The following is a 16,103-nucleotide window of genomic DNA, read 5'->3' on the forward strand; positions in this document are numbered from 1 at the left end:
CTCAGCTTCAATCAGGGAAATGTGAATTTAAAAAAACATGGAATACCTTTTTCATTAAAGTTTGAAAATTTGATGATAGCAAATGTTAGTTAGGTGTATGTAAGGTGTGACACTTACCCACTCTTGAAAGTATGAGTTCACACAAGCCCTTTTGAGGGAAATTTGGCAATATCTATCAAAAATAAAAAAGGCATACCCTGGGATCTAGCAAGTAAGATGCTAGGTTAAAGGAGAAATGCTTGCATGTGTAAGCAATAAGACAAGCATAAGAATGTTCATTTCAGCATCGTTTGAAATGAACATCCTTATACATGTATTTTTCTTTTTTCTGAGACGAAGTCTCACTCACTCTGTCACCCAGGCAAGAGTGCAGTGGTGCAATCTCGGCTCACTGCAGACTACACCTCCCAGGTTCAAGCAATTTTCCTGCCTCAGCCTCCTGAGTAGCTGGGATTACAGGCACACACCACCATGCCCAGCTAATTTTTGTATTTTTTTGTAGAGATGGGGTTTCACCATGTTGGCCAGGCTGGTATTGAACTCCTGGCCTCAAGTGATCCACCCACCTCAGCCTCCCAAAGCGTTGGGATTACAGGTGTGAGCCACCGCGCCTGGCCCTTATACATGTCTTAATGAAAAAGGAAATAATGTAAATATAATGTAATATTATTGTAAATAATGTAAATGTAAAAATGAAGGTTTTTCAACAATCTAAATACCTTTCAATAGGGAAATGGCTTAGTAAAATGCAACATATTCATATTCATAGCTATATTGCAATTAAGAGAGATGAACTAGATATACACATAGCTCTTAAAAAAACATTTCATACTCCTTTCCAGTTCTGGCCCTGGACCCTGCAGCCGCCAAGATGTTGATGCCTAAGAAGAATGGGAATGCATTTATCAACTCCTTTTTTTTTTTTTTTTTTTGAGACAAGGTCTCGCTCTGTCGCCAGACTGGAATGCAGTGGCACGATCTCGGCTTGAACCTCCACCACCCAGGTTCAAGCGATTCTCCTGCCTCAGCCTCCCAAGTAGCTGGGACTACAGGCACGTGCCACCACACCCAGCTAATTTTTGTATTTTTAGTAGACACAGGGTTTCTCCATGTTGGCCAGGATGGTCTTGATCTCTTGACCTCGTGATCCGCCTGCCTCGGCCTCCCAAAGTGCCGGGATTACAGGTGTGAGCCACCGCGCCCTTCATGACAAGAAGGTGCCCAACCTTCATGTCATGAAGGTCATGCAGTCTCTCAAGTCCCGAGGCTTTGCGCAGGAACAGTTTGCCTGGAGACATTTCTGCGGGTACCTTACCAACAAGGGTATCCAGTATCTCCATGATGACCTCCATCTGCCCCCCAGGATTGTCCTTGCCACCTTATGCCACAGCTGTCCAGAGACTGGCAGGTCTCTGCCTAAAGGTCCGGAGGGTGAGCCACCTGCAAGACCCACAGGTGGGGAAGCCGACAGCCTGCTGCCAACAAGAGAGCTGAGGCTGAGGCTGAGGCTGCGTCAACAACCAAATTCCAGTAAGAGGCAGATTTGGTCGTGGATGTGGTCAGCCACCTCAGTAAAATTGGAGAGGACTTCTGTTTTGTTTTTATTTTTTTTTTTTTGAGACAGGGTCTCACTCTGTCCCCCAGGCTGGAGTGCAGTGGCATGATCTTGGCTCACTGCCACCGCCACCTCCCAGGTTCAAGCGATTCTCCTGCCTCAGCCTCCTGAGTAGCTGGGATTACAGACACCCACCATCACGCTCGGCTAATTTTTGTATTTTTAGTAGAGACAAGGTTTCACCATGTTGGCCAGGCTGGGCTTCTGACCTCGGGTGATCTGCCTGCCTCAGCCTCCCAAAGTGCTAGGATTACTGGCATGAGCCACCGCACCCAGCCAGAGGATTATTTTGCATTGAATAAATTCATAATCTGAAATATATATATATATATATAATTGAATGAAAAAAACAAATTTCAGAGTGATTTGTTTTTATGGTGCCAAGTACACTAAAATACACAAAAAACCAAGTATATGTTTATATGGATACACACACACACACACACACATATATATATAACATACGTGTATATAACAGTATTTAAAAATAGTGTGGAATAATACACACCAAATTCATAATGGCAGACTCCTTATCTAGGTTTACAAGGGAACCTATCATTTAAGAAAGGGATGAGAATAGCAGTGGTAATGGTCAGGGGAGTGGGTTAAAATGGACTTTTTCTGGCCAGGCACAGTGGTTCACGCCTGTATTCCCAGCACTTTGGGAGGCTGAGACGGGTGGATTGCTTGAGCTCAGGAGTTTGAGACAAGCCTGGGCAACATGGCAAAACCCCATATCTACAAAAAAACACAAAAATTAGCCAGGCATGGTAGCATGCACCTGTAGTCCCAGCTATTTGGGAGCCTGAGGTGGGAGGATCCCTTGAGCCCAGAAGGTGGAGGTTGCAGTGGGCCGAGATTGCACCACTGCACTCCAGCCTGGGCAGCAGAGCCAGACCTTGTCTCAAAGAAAAAAAAAAGGAAGAAAAAAAAAAGAATAAAGAAAAATAAAACAAGAAAAGAAAAGAAAAAAATTAACTTTTTCTTAGAAGAGGATTGCACATGCTGCTTTTTAATGGAAGTATAATATAGCACTAACACACAGGATCAGATTGACCAATCAGCCTCAACTGAGTCAGAGATGTCACCCAGTATCAAGCTCTACTTGTAATTTCAAGGATACAGACAAGAGGCACAGACATCCTCTTAATTAGTCATCCTGTATGGATCCCCAGGTTATTCCTTCCACATCAGTCATGCATTCTCTGGAGGATAACAGATGTGGTCTCCAAATGCAATTTTGTCAGATTACCTTACCCAGCATGTAACGAAGAATGTAAATTATGAAACATCTCCTGTATATACTCCAGAGATTTATATAGCTTATGTGACATTGACCAGGGAGCAAATGATTCTGGGTTATTTATCATATGTAATTTCATTAGCTGAATACATCCTGCAAGAGCAGTGCCAACCTTCAGGGAATCCCTAATCTAAGGAAGGAGAGAGAGTACAGCCTTAGAAGTACCAGTCTAAGGGAGGAGACATAGCCCTTGTAAGCATGAACCTTCCAGTCTGATGGAGGACTGTTCAGCTCTCATAGAGCCCTTGGACTGATGGGAAAACTACAGTCTCACCTTAAGGAGCCCTCAATCAGACAGGAATGTTTAGACACATGGCTTAGCTAGAATTTGGGAATCCCTACAGAGCAGTCAGCAGTGGAAATTAAGAAAAGACAGTGTTGGGCCAGGCATGGTGGCTCACGCCTGTAATCCCAGCACTTTGGGAGGCCAAGGTGGGTGGATCACTTGAGGCTAGGAGTTCAAAACCAGCCTTGGCAACATGGGGAAACCCCGTCTCTATAAAAAATACAAAAATTAGCAGGGCGTGGTGGCGTGAACCTGTAATCCCAACTACTCGGGTGGCTAAGCCAGAATTGCCTGAGCCTGGGAGGTGGAGGTTGCAGTCAGCTGAGATCGTGCCATTGCACTCCAGCCTGGGCAACAAGAACAAAACTCCATCTTGAAAAAAAAGAGGAAGAAGAAGTGCGGCAATGGGTTCATGCTCATGGAATTCACTGGTCTTACCATGTTCCCCATCATCCTGAAGCAGCTGGATTGATAGAACGGTGGAATGGCCTTTTGAAGTCACAATTATATGCCAACTAGGTGACAATATACTTTGCAGGGCTGAGGCAAAGTTCTCCAGAAGGCCATGTATGCTCTGAATCAGTGTCCAATATATGGTACTGATTCTCCCACGGCCAGGATTCACGGGTCCAGGAATCAAAGTGGGGAAGTAGCACTACTCACCATCACCCCTAGTGATCCACTAGCAAAATTTTTGCTTCCTGTTCCCGCGACATTATGTTCTGCTGACCTAGAGGTCTTAGTTCCAGAGGGAGGAACGCTGCCACCAGGATACACAACAACGATTCCATTAAAGTGGAAGTTAATATTGCCACCTGGACACTTTGGACTCCTCCTACCTTTATGTCAACAGGCTAAGAAGGAAGTTACTGTGTTAGCTGGGGTGATTGACCTGGGCTATCAAGATAAAATCAGTCTACTACTCTACAATGGAGGTAAGGAAGAGTGCACATGGAATACAGGAGATCCATTAGGGTGTCTCTTAGTATTACCATGCCCTGTGATTAAGGTCAATGGGAAACTACAATAGCCCAATCCAGGCAGGACTACAAATGACCCAGACCCTTCAGGAATGAAGGTTTGGGTCACTCCACCAGGAAAAAAAACATTACCTGCTGAGGTGCTTGCTGAAGGCAAGGGGAATACAGAATGGGTAGTAAAAGAAGATAATCATCAATACCAGCTATGACCATGTGACCAGCTGCAGAAATGAGGACTGTAATTGTCATGAGTATTTCCTCCTTCTTTTGTTAAAAAAATGTTTGTGCATATACACACTTGTACTAAGAAAATATCTTCATTTTATTTCCTTTTCCTTTATCATGTGACATAAGATTTATTGACTTCATATCAGCATCTAAGTATTGTTAACTTTATGTAATAGTATTTGGGTTGGGGATTGGTGCGTTTCTGGTTGTACAAAAGATAGTTGTATTATGTTAGGCGTAATTATGACCTTATTATTATCTTTATTTTAAGATTATGTATGATCTCAGGAGATATGTATGGGTTCAAGTTGACAAGGGGTGAACTTGTGCTGGTTAATACTAAATGTTAACTCGATTGGATTGAAGGATGCAATATTGATCCAGGGTGTGTCTGTGAGGGTGTTGCCGAAGGAGATTGATATTTGAGTCAGTGGGCTGGGGAAGGCAGACCAACCCTTAATTGGGTGGGCACCATCTAATCAGCCGCCATCGAATATAAAGCAGACAGAAAAACGTGAAGCGACGAGACGAGACGAGCCTCCCAGCCTACAGCTTCCTCCCGTGCTGGATGCTTCCTGCCCTGGAACGTCGGACTCCAACTTCTTCAGTTTTGGAACTTGGACTGGCTTTCTTTTCTCCTCAGCTTGCAGACAGCCTATTGTGGGACCTTGTGATCATGTAAGTTAATACTTAATAAATTCTCTCGCTCGCTTTCTCTCTCTCTCTCTCCTATTAGTTCAGTCCCTCTAAGAGAACCCTGACTAATACATGGGGTTTCACCATGTTGGTTAGGCTGGTCTCAAACTCCTGACCTCAGGTGATCTGCCTGTCTCGGCCCCCTAAAGTGCTGGTATTACAGGTGTGAGCCACCACACCCAACTGGAGCTAGGTATTATTAGCATCCCCATTTTACAGAGATTAAGCAGCTTGCCCAAGATCACCTAGCTGGCAGATAGAGGATGCAGGACCTGAATGCAGCCAGTCAGCTTCCCGCTGCAGCACTGTTAACTACCAAGACCAGTTGCTCCTCACATAGCTAGGTGCACCAGGGTTGAAATCCATGCCAGCATCACCTGTGTATTCCACTGGCTGTCCAGCTTTCAACACCTCCTGATAGAGATGGTGCCTCCATCTGTCTTCTGGGGAGCCTTCCACTTGCATGTAATTTGGAGGGTAGTGGCTACTATGGTTTGTGTTCCCCAAATTTCATGTGTTAGAAACTTAATTCCCAAATTCATATGTTGTTTGGAGGTAGGGGCCTTTAGGAAGTAATTAGGATAAGGTCATCAGGTAGGGACCCCATGATGGGACTGGTGGTTTTTGTTGTTGTTGTTGTTGTTGTTGTTTTGAGATGGAGTCTCACTCTGTCACCCAGACTGGAGTGAGTGCAGTGGTCTGATCTCAGCTCACTGCAACCTCCACCTCCCAGGTTCAAGCGAGTCTCCTGCCTCAGCCTCCTGAGTAGCTGGGACTACAGGCACTCACCACCACACCCTGGCTAATTTTTATATTTTTAGTAGAGATGGAGTTTCGCCATGTTGCCCAGGCTGGTCTCAAACTCCTGACCTCAGGTGGTTCACCTGTCTTGGCCTCCCAAAGTGCTGAAATTACAGGCGTGAGCCACCACGCCCAACCAAGGGACTGGTAGTTTTATAAGAAGAAAAGGAAGAGAGACCTCAGCTGATGCATGTGCTCTTGCCCTGTCAATATGTGATACCCTCCACCATGTTATGATGTAGCAAGAAGCCTTCACCAGATGCCAGCACCACGCTGTTAGACTTCTCAGCCTCCAGAATCGTAAGCTAAATAAACTTAGCTTTTCTTTGTAAGTTACCCAGTCTGTAGTATTCTGCTATAGCAACAGAAAACGGACTAAGACAGTGGCTAGCTTCAAAAGTCAAACCTGGAGGGGTCTGATGCACCCTTTCCCTTCCTTTCGATTAATGAGTTAGGCTCGGTTAATCTAGCACTAAGGCAGTAACCTGGGGACAGTTCATTGCAGAAGCAACAACAATATGGGGACCAGATGGCCCTGGAGCCTGACCAGTTCTTCAGTGCTCCGTTAGTTCTTATCTGATTTCCTAGCCTGGACATCCTACCACCTATGGATTTGGTAAGGCCCCAGCATCCTTCTAACAAATTCCCTTTTGATGTAAGCCAGCCAGAATCAAGTTCAGCCCTTTTCTTGGTTTTTTTGTTTGTTTGTTTGTTTTTTGTTGTTGTTGTTGTTTGTTTGTTTTTTCTTTTTTCTTTTTTTTAAGATGGAGTCTTGCTCTGTTGCTCAGGCTGGAGGGCAGTGGCACAATCTCAGCTCACTACAACCTCCACCTCCTGGGTTCAAGTGATTCTCCTGCCTCAGCCTCCCAAGTAGCTGGGATTACAAGCGTGCGCCACCACGCCTAGCTAATTTTTGTATTTTTAGTAGAGATGGGGTTTCACCATGTTGGCCAGGCTGGTCTCGAACTCCTGACCTCAAGTGATCCGCCCACCTCAGACTCCCAAAGTATTGGGATTACAGGCGTGAGCCACCGCGCCCAGCCAAATTCTGCCTTTTTCAACCAACAATCCTGGTTGATACACCTAAGTGTTGACACCCCTTGTAATTTAAAACAAAGGGTTACACTCCTTGCATATAGCACAGGGTAGTATGCTCTCGACATATAAATGAATAAAATAGGGCACCTTGGTGATGACTACACTGCTATGATGGCCTGGGTGCATGGAGGATGTACCACCAGATGTTTCAAACTATCTCCATTCCTTTTGTTTTTTTTGTTTTTGTTTTTGTTTTTGTTTTTGCTTTTGCTTTTGTTGGAGGCAGAGTTTCCATCTGTTGCCCAAGCTGGAGTGCAGTGGTGTGATCCTGGCTCATTGCAGCTTCAACTTCCTGGGCTCAAGTGATCCTCTCACTTCAGCCTCCTGAGTAGCTGGGACTACAGGCATGTACCATCATGCCTGGCTAATTTTAAAAATTTTTTGTAGAGATGGGTGTCTCACTATATTGCCCAAACTGGTCTCAAACTCCTGGGCTCAAGCTATCCTCCCATCTTGACCTCCCAAAGTGCTAGAATTACAGACATGTGTCACCAACCCCAGCTTTTTGTTGTTGTTGTTGTTATGAAATGTTTTATACATACAAAGTTTTGTAAATCTTCATTTAAGGATGATTTCCTCGATTCCTTCTTTTTGTCTCATTCCTAATAGTTCCTCCCAGGGACCCTTGCAAGAGAGAGAATTCCTTCCTGCTTTTTCTCTTAAGATTCACACCCTCAGGACATAGGGAGAGCTTTTGTTCCATCTCAGAAACAAAGAGCCTTCATGACCTGCATTACCTCCTCTGAAAGTGTTCAAATTCAGCCTGTCTCCTCGCTTTCACCGCTGGGAGGTCGCTCTGGCCATAGGCATCCTGAAAGTTGTAACTTCCCTGCTCTTTGTTGGCTTCACATTTGCACTGATTTTTCGGGAACAGCCTGAAACAAGTGAGAGGACTGTAAACACGGATTGGGTGGGTAGGCTGGTGGGTGAGAGGAAACCGGAGTCCTAATCCAATGTGTAGTTTACCCTGAAAATCTTCTTTCCTACACCCAACTGTTCTGAGATGATGAGACCCTGGAATCCCCTGCACTGGCCCCTCACAGAGACAAGGGGACAAAGGGAGGGAAGCAGGGACAGAGGAAGGCTGAAGACTTTTCCTCTCTTGAATTATCCCCTGCACCTAACTTCTTTAGATCTGAGAGCCACATGACTGTTAGTTGTATCTCACCCCACCATAAAAGGAGGGCAGAGAGACAGAGAAGCAGCATCTTTTCTGCAGTTTTGATAAAAAAAAACTACCTGCTCTCCAAAGTTTTAAGGGATTTTGCTAGGTGCTACAGAGAACATAGACTGGATCCTACAGACCAAGCCCTATCCTGGCTTGCAGTCACTTGTGCATTCAGCACAGGTTTAGGAAAGCAAGGGAACCATCTGTACAATGGGCACAGTAGGGCACGGTACTTGAGAAGGAGCAAGGAAGATGTGTGTATTAAGGTGAAAGAAAGAACACTCAGTCTCTTACCAGATTCCATCATAGGAAAAGAGGTTCCTGAGACGTTCCTCAGGCAGAAGCTTCAGCTTCTGGACACCCGGGGCAGGACTTGGGAGTTCTGGCTTGGGGCTGCTGAACACTGCTTGAAGGAACATGCTTCTGAACATAAATCCAACAATGCCAAGTACCAGGAATATGACCATTATCTTGAGGAGCCACAGAAATCTTGAGCTGTTGGGACACAAAAGAACAGATTATGTTAAAATCTTTTTTCTTGATTATGTAATGTATATGAGACTGATAACTTCAGGAAAAATGTAAGCTAAGCACATAGCTTATATTGGTCACTAAAATCGATTTCTGATAAACAGAGGAGGAAAGAATCAAGTTGCAACAAAGGGACTTAGAAAAATTACAAATAAAAGGATGGCAAAAAAATCCAGAAAAAAAAAAAAGGTTAGAGGCTGGGCACGGTGGCTCACCTGTAATCCCAGCATTTTGGGAGGCTGAGGCAGGTGGATCACGAGGTCAAGAAATCAAGACCATCTTGGCCAACATGGTGAAACCCAGCCTCTACTAAAAATACAAAAATTAGCTGGGCATGGTGGCGTGTGCCTGTAGTGCCAGCTACTTGGGAGGCTGAGACAGGAGAATCGCTTGAACCCAAGAGGCAGAGGTTGCAGTGAGCCAAGATCACGCCACTGCACTCCAGCCTGGTGACACAGCGAGACTCCTTCTCAAAAAAAAAAAAAAAAGGTTAGTAATGTTAATGTCAGCATAGCTAAATTCAAGGCAATAAAAAAGAGTATTAAATAGGACAGAAAGACCACTTATAGTGATCAAATGCATGATACCAAAACAGATAGCCGTGAACTTTATCCACTAATAATAGCATTAAAGTATACAAAGTAAAACATGGCAGGATATGAAAGAAAGATTAGAAATACAAAGATAGTTAGAGATGTTGACATGTCTAACTTGATCAAGTCTCAAAAATATTTTAAAGCAGCAGAACAACAAAATGATATAATTTGTATTATGTTAAAGAGCTCTTAAAACATTTATAAAAGTTGGCCACATATGCCGGGCGTGGTGGCTCACGCCTGTAATCCCAGCACTTTGGGAGGCCAAGGCGGGTGGATCATGAGGTCAGGAGATCGACACCATCCTGGCTAACACGGTGAAACCCCATCTCTACTAAAAATACAAAAAATTAGCCGGGTGTTGTGGTGGGCGCCTGTAGTCCCAGCTACTCAGGAGGCTGAGGCAGGAGAATGGCGTGAACCTGGGAGGCGGAGCTCGCAGTGAGCTGAGATCACGCTACTGCACTCCAGCCTGGATGACAGAGTGAGACTCTGTCTCAAAAAAAAAAAAAAAAACAAAGAAAATCCTGTTTTGCTTTTATTCACGTGGTTATTATATTGAATTTATAAATTAATATAGGGCAAAGTTACATCTCTATAAAATTCAGCTATTCTAGTCAAAAATAAAAAGAAGGTATCTCAATCTATTCATATATATATTTCCCTAATACAGAGGTAATTTGAGACCATCTCAAAGAAAAAAGTTGGCCACATATTAGGACACAAAGAAAACTGTAATAAAGTAGAAATCATTCAGATCATACATTCTGACAATGCAATTCAAATGTAACCTGGCCGGGCATAGTGGCTCATGCCTGTAATCTGAGCACTTTGGGAGACCTAGGTAGGAGGATCACTTGAAACCAGGAGTTCAGGACCGTCCTGGGCAACAAAGCGAGACCCTGTCTCTACAAAAATTTGAAAAATAGCCAAGCACACTGGCATGTGCCTATAGTCCTAACTACTCAGGAGGCCAAGGCAGGAGAGTCCCTTGAGCCCAGGAGTTCAAGGCTGTAGTGAGCTATGATCGCACTACTGCATTACAGCCTGGGCGACTGAGACCCCATCTCTAAAAACATAATAGGCTGGGCATGGTGTCTCACGCCTGTAATCCCAGCACTTTGGGGGACCGAAGCAGGCGGATCGCTTGAGCTCAGGAGTTTGAGACAAGCAACATGGTGAATAGCTGGGCGTGGTGGCCCAGGCCTGTGGTCCCAGCTACTTGGGAGGCTGAGGTGGGATGATCACTTGAGCCCGGAGGGCGAAGTTTCTAGTGAGTCAAAACTGCACCACTGCACTCCAGCCTGAGTGTCAGAGGGAGACTCTGTCTCCAAAAAAAAAAAAAAAGCCCAGTGCTATTATCTAACATTGTCGTAGAAGTGCTAATCAATGCAGTAAGATTAGTTTATGGAATAAAAAGATAAATAACGAAAAGGGAAATAAAAAGTATTATTTACAGATGAAATGATTACATATTCAGAAAACTAAAATGTATTAGATGAGAAACTATTAGTAAGATTTTAATAGGGTATCTGGTGACAAAATATAGTAAAAAATTAATAATAATAATTATCTAATGTCCGCTTAGTATGTTCTAGACCCCCTGCCAAAAGCTTTGTGTGCATTATCTCATGTAATCCTCACAAGAGCATAACAAGAGAAGTTTTATTTTTTGTTTTTGTTTTGTTGTTGTTGTTTCTTTTGTTGTACTTGAGACAGAGTCTCGCTTTGTCACCCAGGCTGGAGTGCAGCGGCACAATCTCAGCTCACTGCAACCTCCACCTCCCGGGTTCAAGTGATTCTCCTGCCTCAGCCTCCTGAATAGCTGGGATTACAGGCGCCCACTACCACGCCCGGCTACTTTTTGTATTTTTAGTGGAGACGGGGTTTCACCATGTTGGCCAGGCTGGTCTTGAACTCCTGACCTCAGGTGATCTGCCTGCCTCGGCCTCCCAAACTTATGGGATTACACTCATGAGCCACCACGCCTGGCCGAGAGAAGTTTGATTACTCCACCCAATGAACAGATGAGATAGCTGAAGCTAAATAGGAAAAGTAATCTGCTCTCTTGGTTATGACGGATGCAGAATTCAAAAGCAGACCACACTTTTAACCACTACCCTACACAGGTTTCTATAAGCCAACAAGTCAGAAAACATAATGAAAGCAGAAATCTGCTTCAAATTAACAACACAACACAAAATGACCCAGGCAGGCAGACACTTAAGAAGAAACATGTGGGACTTATGTGGCAGACTCTTAGGTGGCCCATATGATCTTGATCTCTTGGGCACTTAGCAAAAGATTCTTGGTTTTCAGCACTTAAGATGTGCCTATGGTTGGTACCAACCGACATTTCCTGAAATCATGCAGTCTTGAGTTATAAATCTTTTTTAAGTCTATTGCCATGCTAGAATCTTATTAATATATAGGAAATTTAGAGAGATTAAGTGCCTAAATGGCCTGCCCAATACTTGTATATTTTTAGTATCACACAGAACTAAAATCCCCGGAACTAGGAACACTCTAGACCTTACATGGTTTATTCCTCCTGTCATTTCAAACATTGAAAGTGGGGCCTATCTGATTATTTGCCTGCTCACTTTATGTTTATATCTACTGCATTTGTACCAATATACATCAGGTTTGTGCAACCACTGATTTTTGTTGGATTTTAATCAGGTCTCACAGAGATCATTTAACGTCTTCCTCTAAGTCTCATCTTGTGCTGTTATGGATTTTCATTTTGAAAATCTACACTGTATGGGGCACATGTCTTTAATATCTCCAGACATTACATTTCATCGAATGCTTAAATTTTAGTGGGCAACTTAACAGGGCCCTCCCTGTTACGTTCTGAAAAAGAAGGGAGGGAACAATTAAATATTTTTGGTAAAATGTGTTTTTTGTCTTATGCAGAATATGTAGAATATACCTTTTAATTTAGTAAATACATTTTAAAAGGAAACAATGCTCTGTTATCACACTGCCTTGGTCTGTTTTGTACGGTTTTGTGCTGCTATAACAGAATACCTGAGACTGGGTAATTTACAGGGAACAGAAGTTTATGTTCTGGAGGCTGGGAAATCCAAGATCCCAGGGCCACATCTGGGGACCTTCTTGCTGCATCATCCCATGGTGGAAGGTGGAAAAACAAGTGAGTGCATGTGAGAGACAGAGCAAGAGGGGGCTGAATTTGTCCTTTTATGAGGAATCCACTCCTACTATAATGAACCCACTCCCATGATAATGGCATTAATCCATTCATGAGTGCAGAGCCCTTCCGGCCTAATCACCTCTTATAAGGCCCCATTTCTTAACATTGTCTAATTGGGGATGAAGTTTCCAACACATGAACTCTGAGGGGCACATTCAAACCGTGTTATATAACTAAAGCAATTTTTAATCATAAAATTTCTGAACAACTTGTAATTTTTAAAATACCTGTTGGAAGTTGTTTACAGTTATTTTGTTTAAGTGTGAATTTTTTCCTTTTCTTGCCAATCTCTGGGAAAAAAAAAAGTGGGTTTCTGGTAATGAACTGAGCAGACATCTGATATATTACATGCCTTTTAAGCTGTGTAACTTAATATTTATATACTTGATAATTTGTTTTACTATGTAATTGATAAAATTGTGATGTGTATTGATATTAGTTTAATGTATAAGAATGTATGCTTGTAGTTCTCTGGGAGAAACAATTTGCCAAGTGTTCATCAGCTTGTAAAACTCTAATGTGAGGCTGGGCCCAGTGGCTCACGCCTGTAATCCCAGCACTTTGGGAGGCCAAGGTGGGCAGATCACCTGAGGTCAGGAGTTTGAGACCAGCCTGGCCAACATGGCGAAACCCCGTCTCTACTGAAAATACAAAAATTAGCTGAGTATGGCGGCAGGCACCTGTAATCCCAGCTACTCGGGAGGCTGAGGTATAAGAATCGCTTGAACCCAGGAGGTGGAGGTTGCAGTGGGCTGAGATCACGCCACTGTGCTCCAGCCTGGGTGACAAGAGGGAAACTCCAACTCAAAAATAAATAAATAAATACATAAATAAACTCTAATGTGAGAGCTTAAACATCTAAGTAAATAAAGGCACCTTTTAAAAAATCAAATTACTGAATATACACAAAATATAAAATATGTGTCCTTAAAAAATTAAAACTTTATTGGATTGTATGCCTGAAATGACACACATCAAGTTCTTAATTGTGATCTGCACTATTAAATGAACATGTTTCTATAGTCTCTCTTTTTTCTTTCTTTTTTAATAATGATCAAGAATTAATTTTTCACTGAACAAATAAAGAATTAAGCAAATTACCACTGTATTAGGGAAATATATATATGAATAGATTGAAATACCTTCTTTTTATTCATGACTAGAATAGCTCAATTTTGTAGAGATGTAACTTTGCCCTATAGTAATTTATAAATTCAATATAATAACCAAATGAATAAAAGCGAAACAGGATTTTCTTTTTTTCTTTCTTTTTTTTTTGAGACAGAGTCTTGCTCTGTCACCCAGGCTGGAGTGCAGTGGCGTGATCTCAGCTCACTGCGAGCTCCGCCTCCCAGGTTCACGCCATTCTACTGCCTCAGCCTCCCAAGTAGCTGGGACTATAGGCACGCGCCGCCACACCCGGCTAATTTTTTTTTTTCTTTTTGTATTTTTAGTAGAGATGGAGTTTTGCCGTGTTAGCCAGGATGGTCTAGATCTCCTGACCTCGTGATCCGCCCGCCTTGGCCTCCCGAAGTGCTGGGATTACAGGCGTGAGCCACCGTGTCAGGCCAGGATTTTCTTTTTTTAGAGCCAGGCTCTCACTATGTTGCTCTGGCTGGTCCCAAACTCCTGGGCTCAAGTAATCCTCCTGCCTCAGCTTTCTGAGTAGCTGGGACTACAGGCACACACCACAGAGGCTAGCAGAACAGATTTTTTATTGGTCAAAATGACTCTAAAATTTATTAGAAGTAACACATGAGAATAGCAAGGAAGATATTAAAAATTAGAAGGATGGGCTGGGCGCGGTGGCTCACGCCTGTAATCCCAGCACTTTGGGAGGCCGAGGCGGGCGGATCACGAGATCAGGAGATCGAGACCATCCTAGCTAACATGGTGAAACTCTGTCTTAGGTGGGTGTGGTGGCACGCGCCTGTAGAGGCAGGAGAATCACTTGAACCTGGGAGGCGGAGGTTGCAAAGTGAAACTCCGTCAAAAAAAAAAAAGAAGGATAGCTATATTACTACTAAAGAGCAAAGTTATGATAAGGCCACAGTTATTAAAAGCATGTTACCAATTCAGGAATAAGCAAATAAGTGAATGGAACAAACCAAAGCTCAGAAACACTCTGTGTGTGCGTGTGTGTGATTTGAGTTTGCACTATCTTTGTCACATATTTCTGTAACAACTTCTAAATTTTCTAAAATGGTACCCAGAAAAATAAATACATTTAAACTATTCGAGTTATAGAAACTGTCTTAATCCATTTTGTGCTGCCATTGCAAAATACCACAGGTATACCACAGAGTAATTTATACAGAAAAATTTATTCGGCTCATGGTCCTGAACACTAGGAAGTACAAGGGCATGATTACACAGTTTCAGCTAGATAGCAGGAATGCCTTTCAGTGTTTTGTAACACTGTAGGATGAACATAGTTACAATAATATACAGTTTCAGGCTGGGCACTGTGGCTCATGTCTGTACTCCCAGCACTTGGAGAGGCTGAGGCGGGTGGGTCATTTGAGGTCAGTTCAGGACTAGCTTGGCCAACATGATGAGACCTTGTCTCTACTAAAAATACAAAAGAAATTAGCAGGGTGTGGTGGCGTGCGCCTGTAATTTCGGCTACTCTGGAGGCTGAGGCAGGGGAATTGTTTGAACCAGGGAGGTGGAGGTTGCAGTGAGCCGAGATTGCACCACTGCACTCCAGCCTGGGCGACAGAGCTAGACTCTGTCTAAAAAAAATAAAATAAAATAACAAAAATTAGTTGGGCATGGTGGCGCGCGTGCGCACGCCTGTAATCCCAGCTACTTGGGAGGCTGAGGTGGAAGAATCGCTTGAGCTCGGGAGGCAAAGATTGCAGTGAGCCGAGATCGCATCACTGCACTCCAGCCTGGGTGATGGAGTGAGACTCCATCTCAAAATAATAATAATAATAATATAGTTTCAAATAGCTAGGAGGAAGATATTGAATGTTTGCTCCCAACACAAAGAAATGATAAACGTTTGAGACGATGTTTATGCTAATTATCCTGATCTGATCACTATGCTATGTGTTTATCACTATATGTATCAAAATATCACTATGTACCTCATGAATATGTACGATTAGTATTTGTCCGTTAAAAAGAAACCACAGACCTTTTATGCATGATTCCACAGGTGGAGGAAAAGTCAAATTTGCCAAGGATTTGCCAGCTTTAAATTTATCGGCATCAGTATCAGGCCTCCCAGCTTCCTCCTTTTCAGTCACCCATGAAGGAATGTGGAGTGGGGGAAGTTGGGAAGGGGAACGCGGGAATGAAAGCCTTAGCCAGGGACGTGGAGGGATGCAAAGCTGCCTTCCTTTCCCCCATTCCGCCAATCCTCTGTTCAACGTGTGCTGCTGCTTTTTTTTTTTTTTTTGAGACAGAGTCTCCCTCTGTCACCCAGGCTGGAGTGCAATGGAGCAATCTCGGCTCACTGCAACCTCTGCTTCCGGGTTCAAGCCATTCTCCTGCTTCGGCCTCCCAAGTAGCTGGGATTACAGGCACTTGCCACCACACCCGGCTAATTTTTGTATTTTTAGTAGAGACGGGGTTTC

At 43.4% G+C, this 16,103-nt stretch overlaps 1 protein-coding gene across 1 annotated transcript in view; it reads right to left on the minus strand.

Moving 5' to 3' along the window:
* The window catches only part of B4GALNT2 (beta-1,4-N-acetyl-galactosaminyltransferase 2 (SID blood group)), a 37,449-nt gene that overhangs the window by 20,075 nt on the left and 1,271 nt on the right, over positions 1-16,103 (minus strand). Inside the window, exons 2-3 of the mRNA XM_002834262.4 lie at positions 8,470-8,670; positions 7,745-7,882 (exon numbers count right to left, since the gene is read on the minus strand). Of these exons, the coding sequence (XP_002834308.3) occupies positions 7,745-7,882; positions 8,470-8,670 (339 nt within the window). The remainder of the gene's footprint in view (positions 1-7,744; positions 7,883-8,469; positions 8,671-16,103) is intronic.

This window comes from Pongo abelii, chromosome 19 (assembly GCF_028885655.2).
Source record: "Pongo abelii isolate AG06213 chromosome 19, NHGRI_mPonAbe1-v2.0_pri, whole genome shotgun sequence".
Taxonomy (NCBI): domain Eukaryota; kingdom Metazoa; phylum Chordata; class Mammalia; order Primates; family Hominidae; genus Pongo; species Pongo abelii.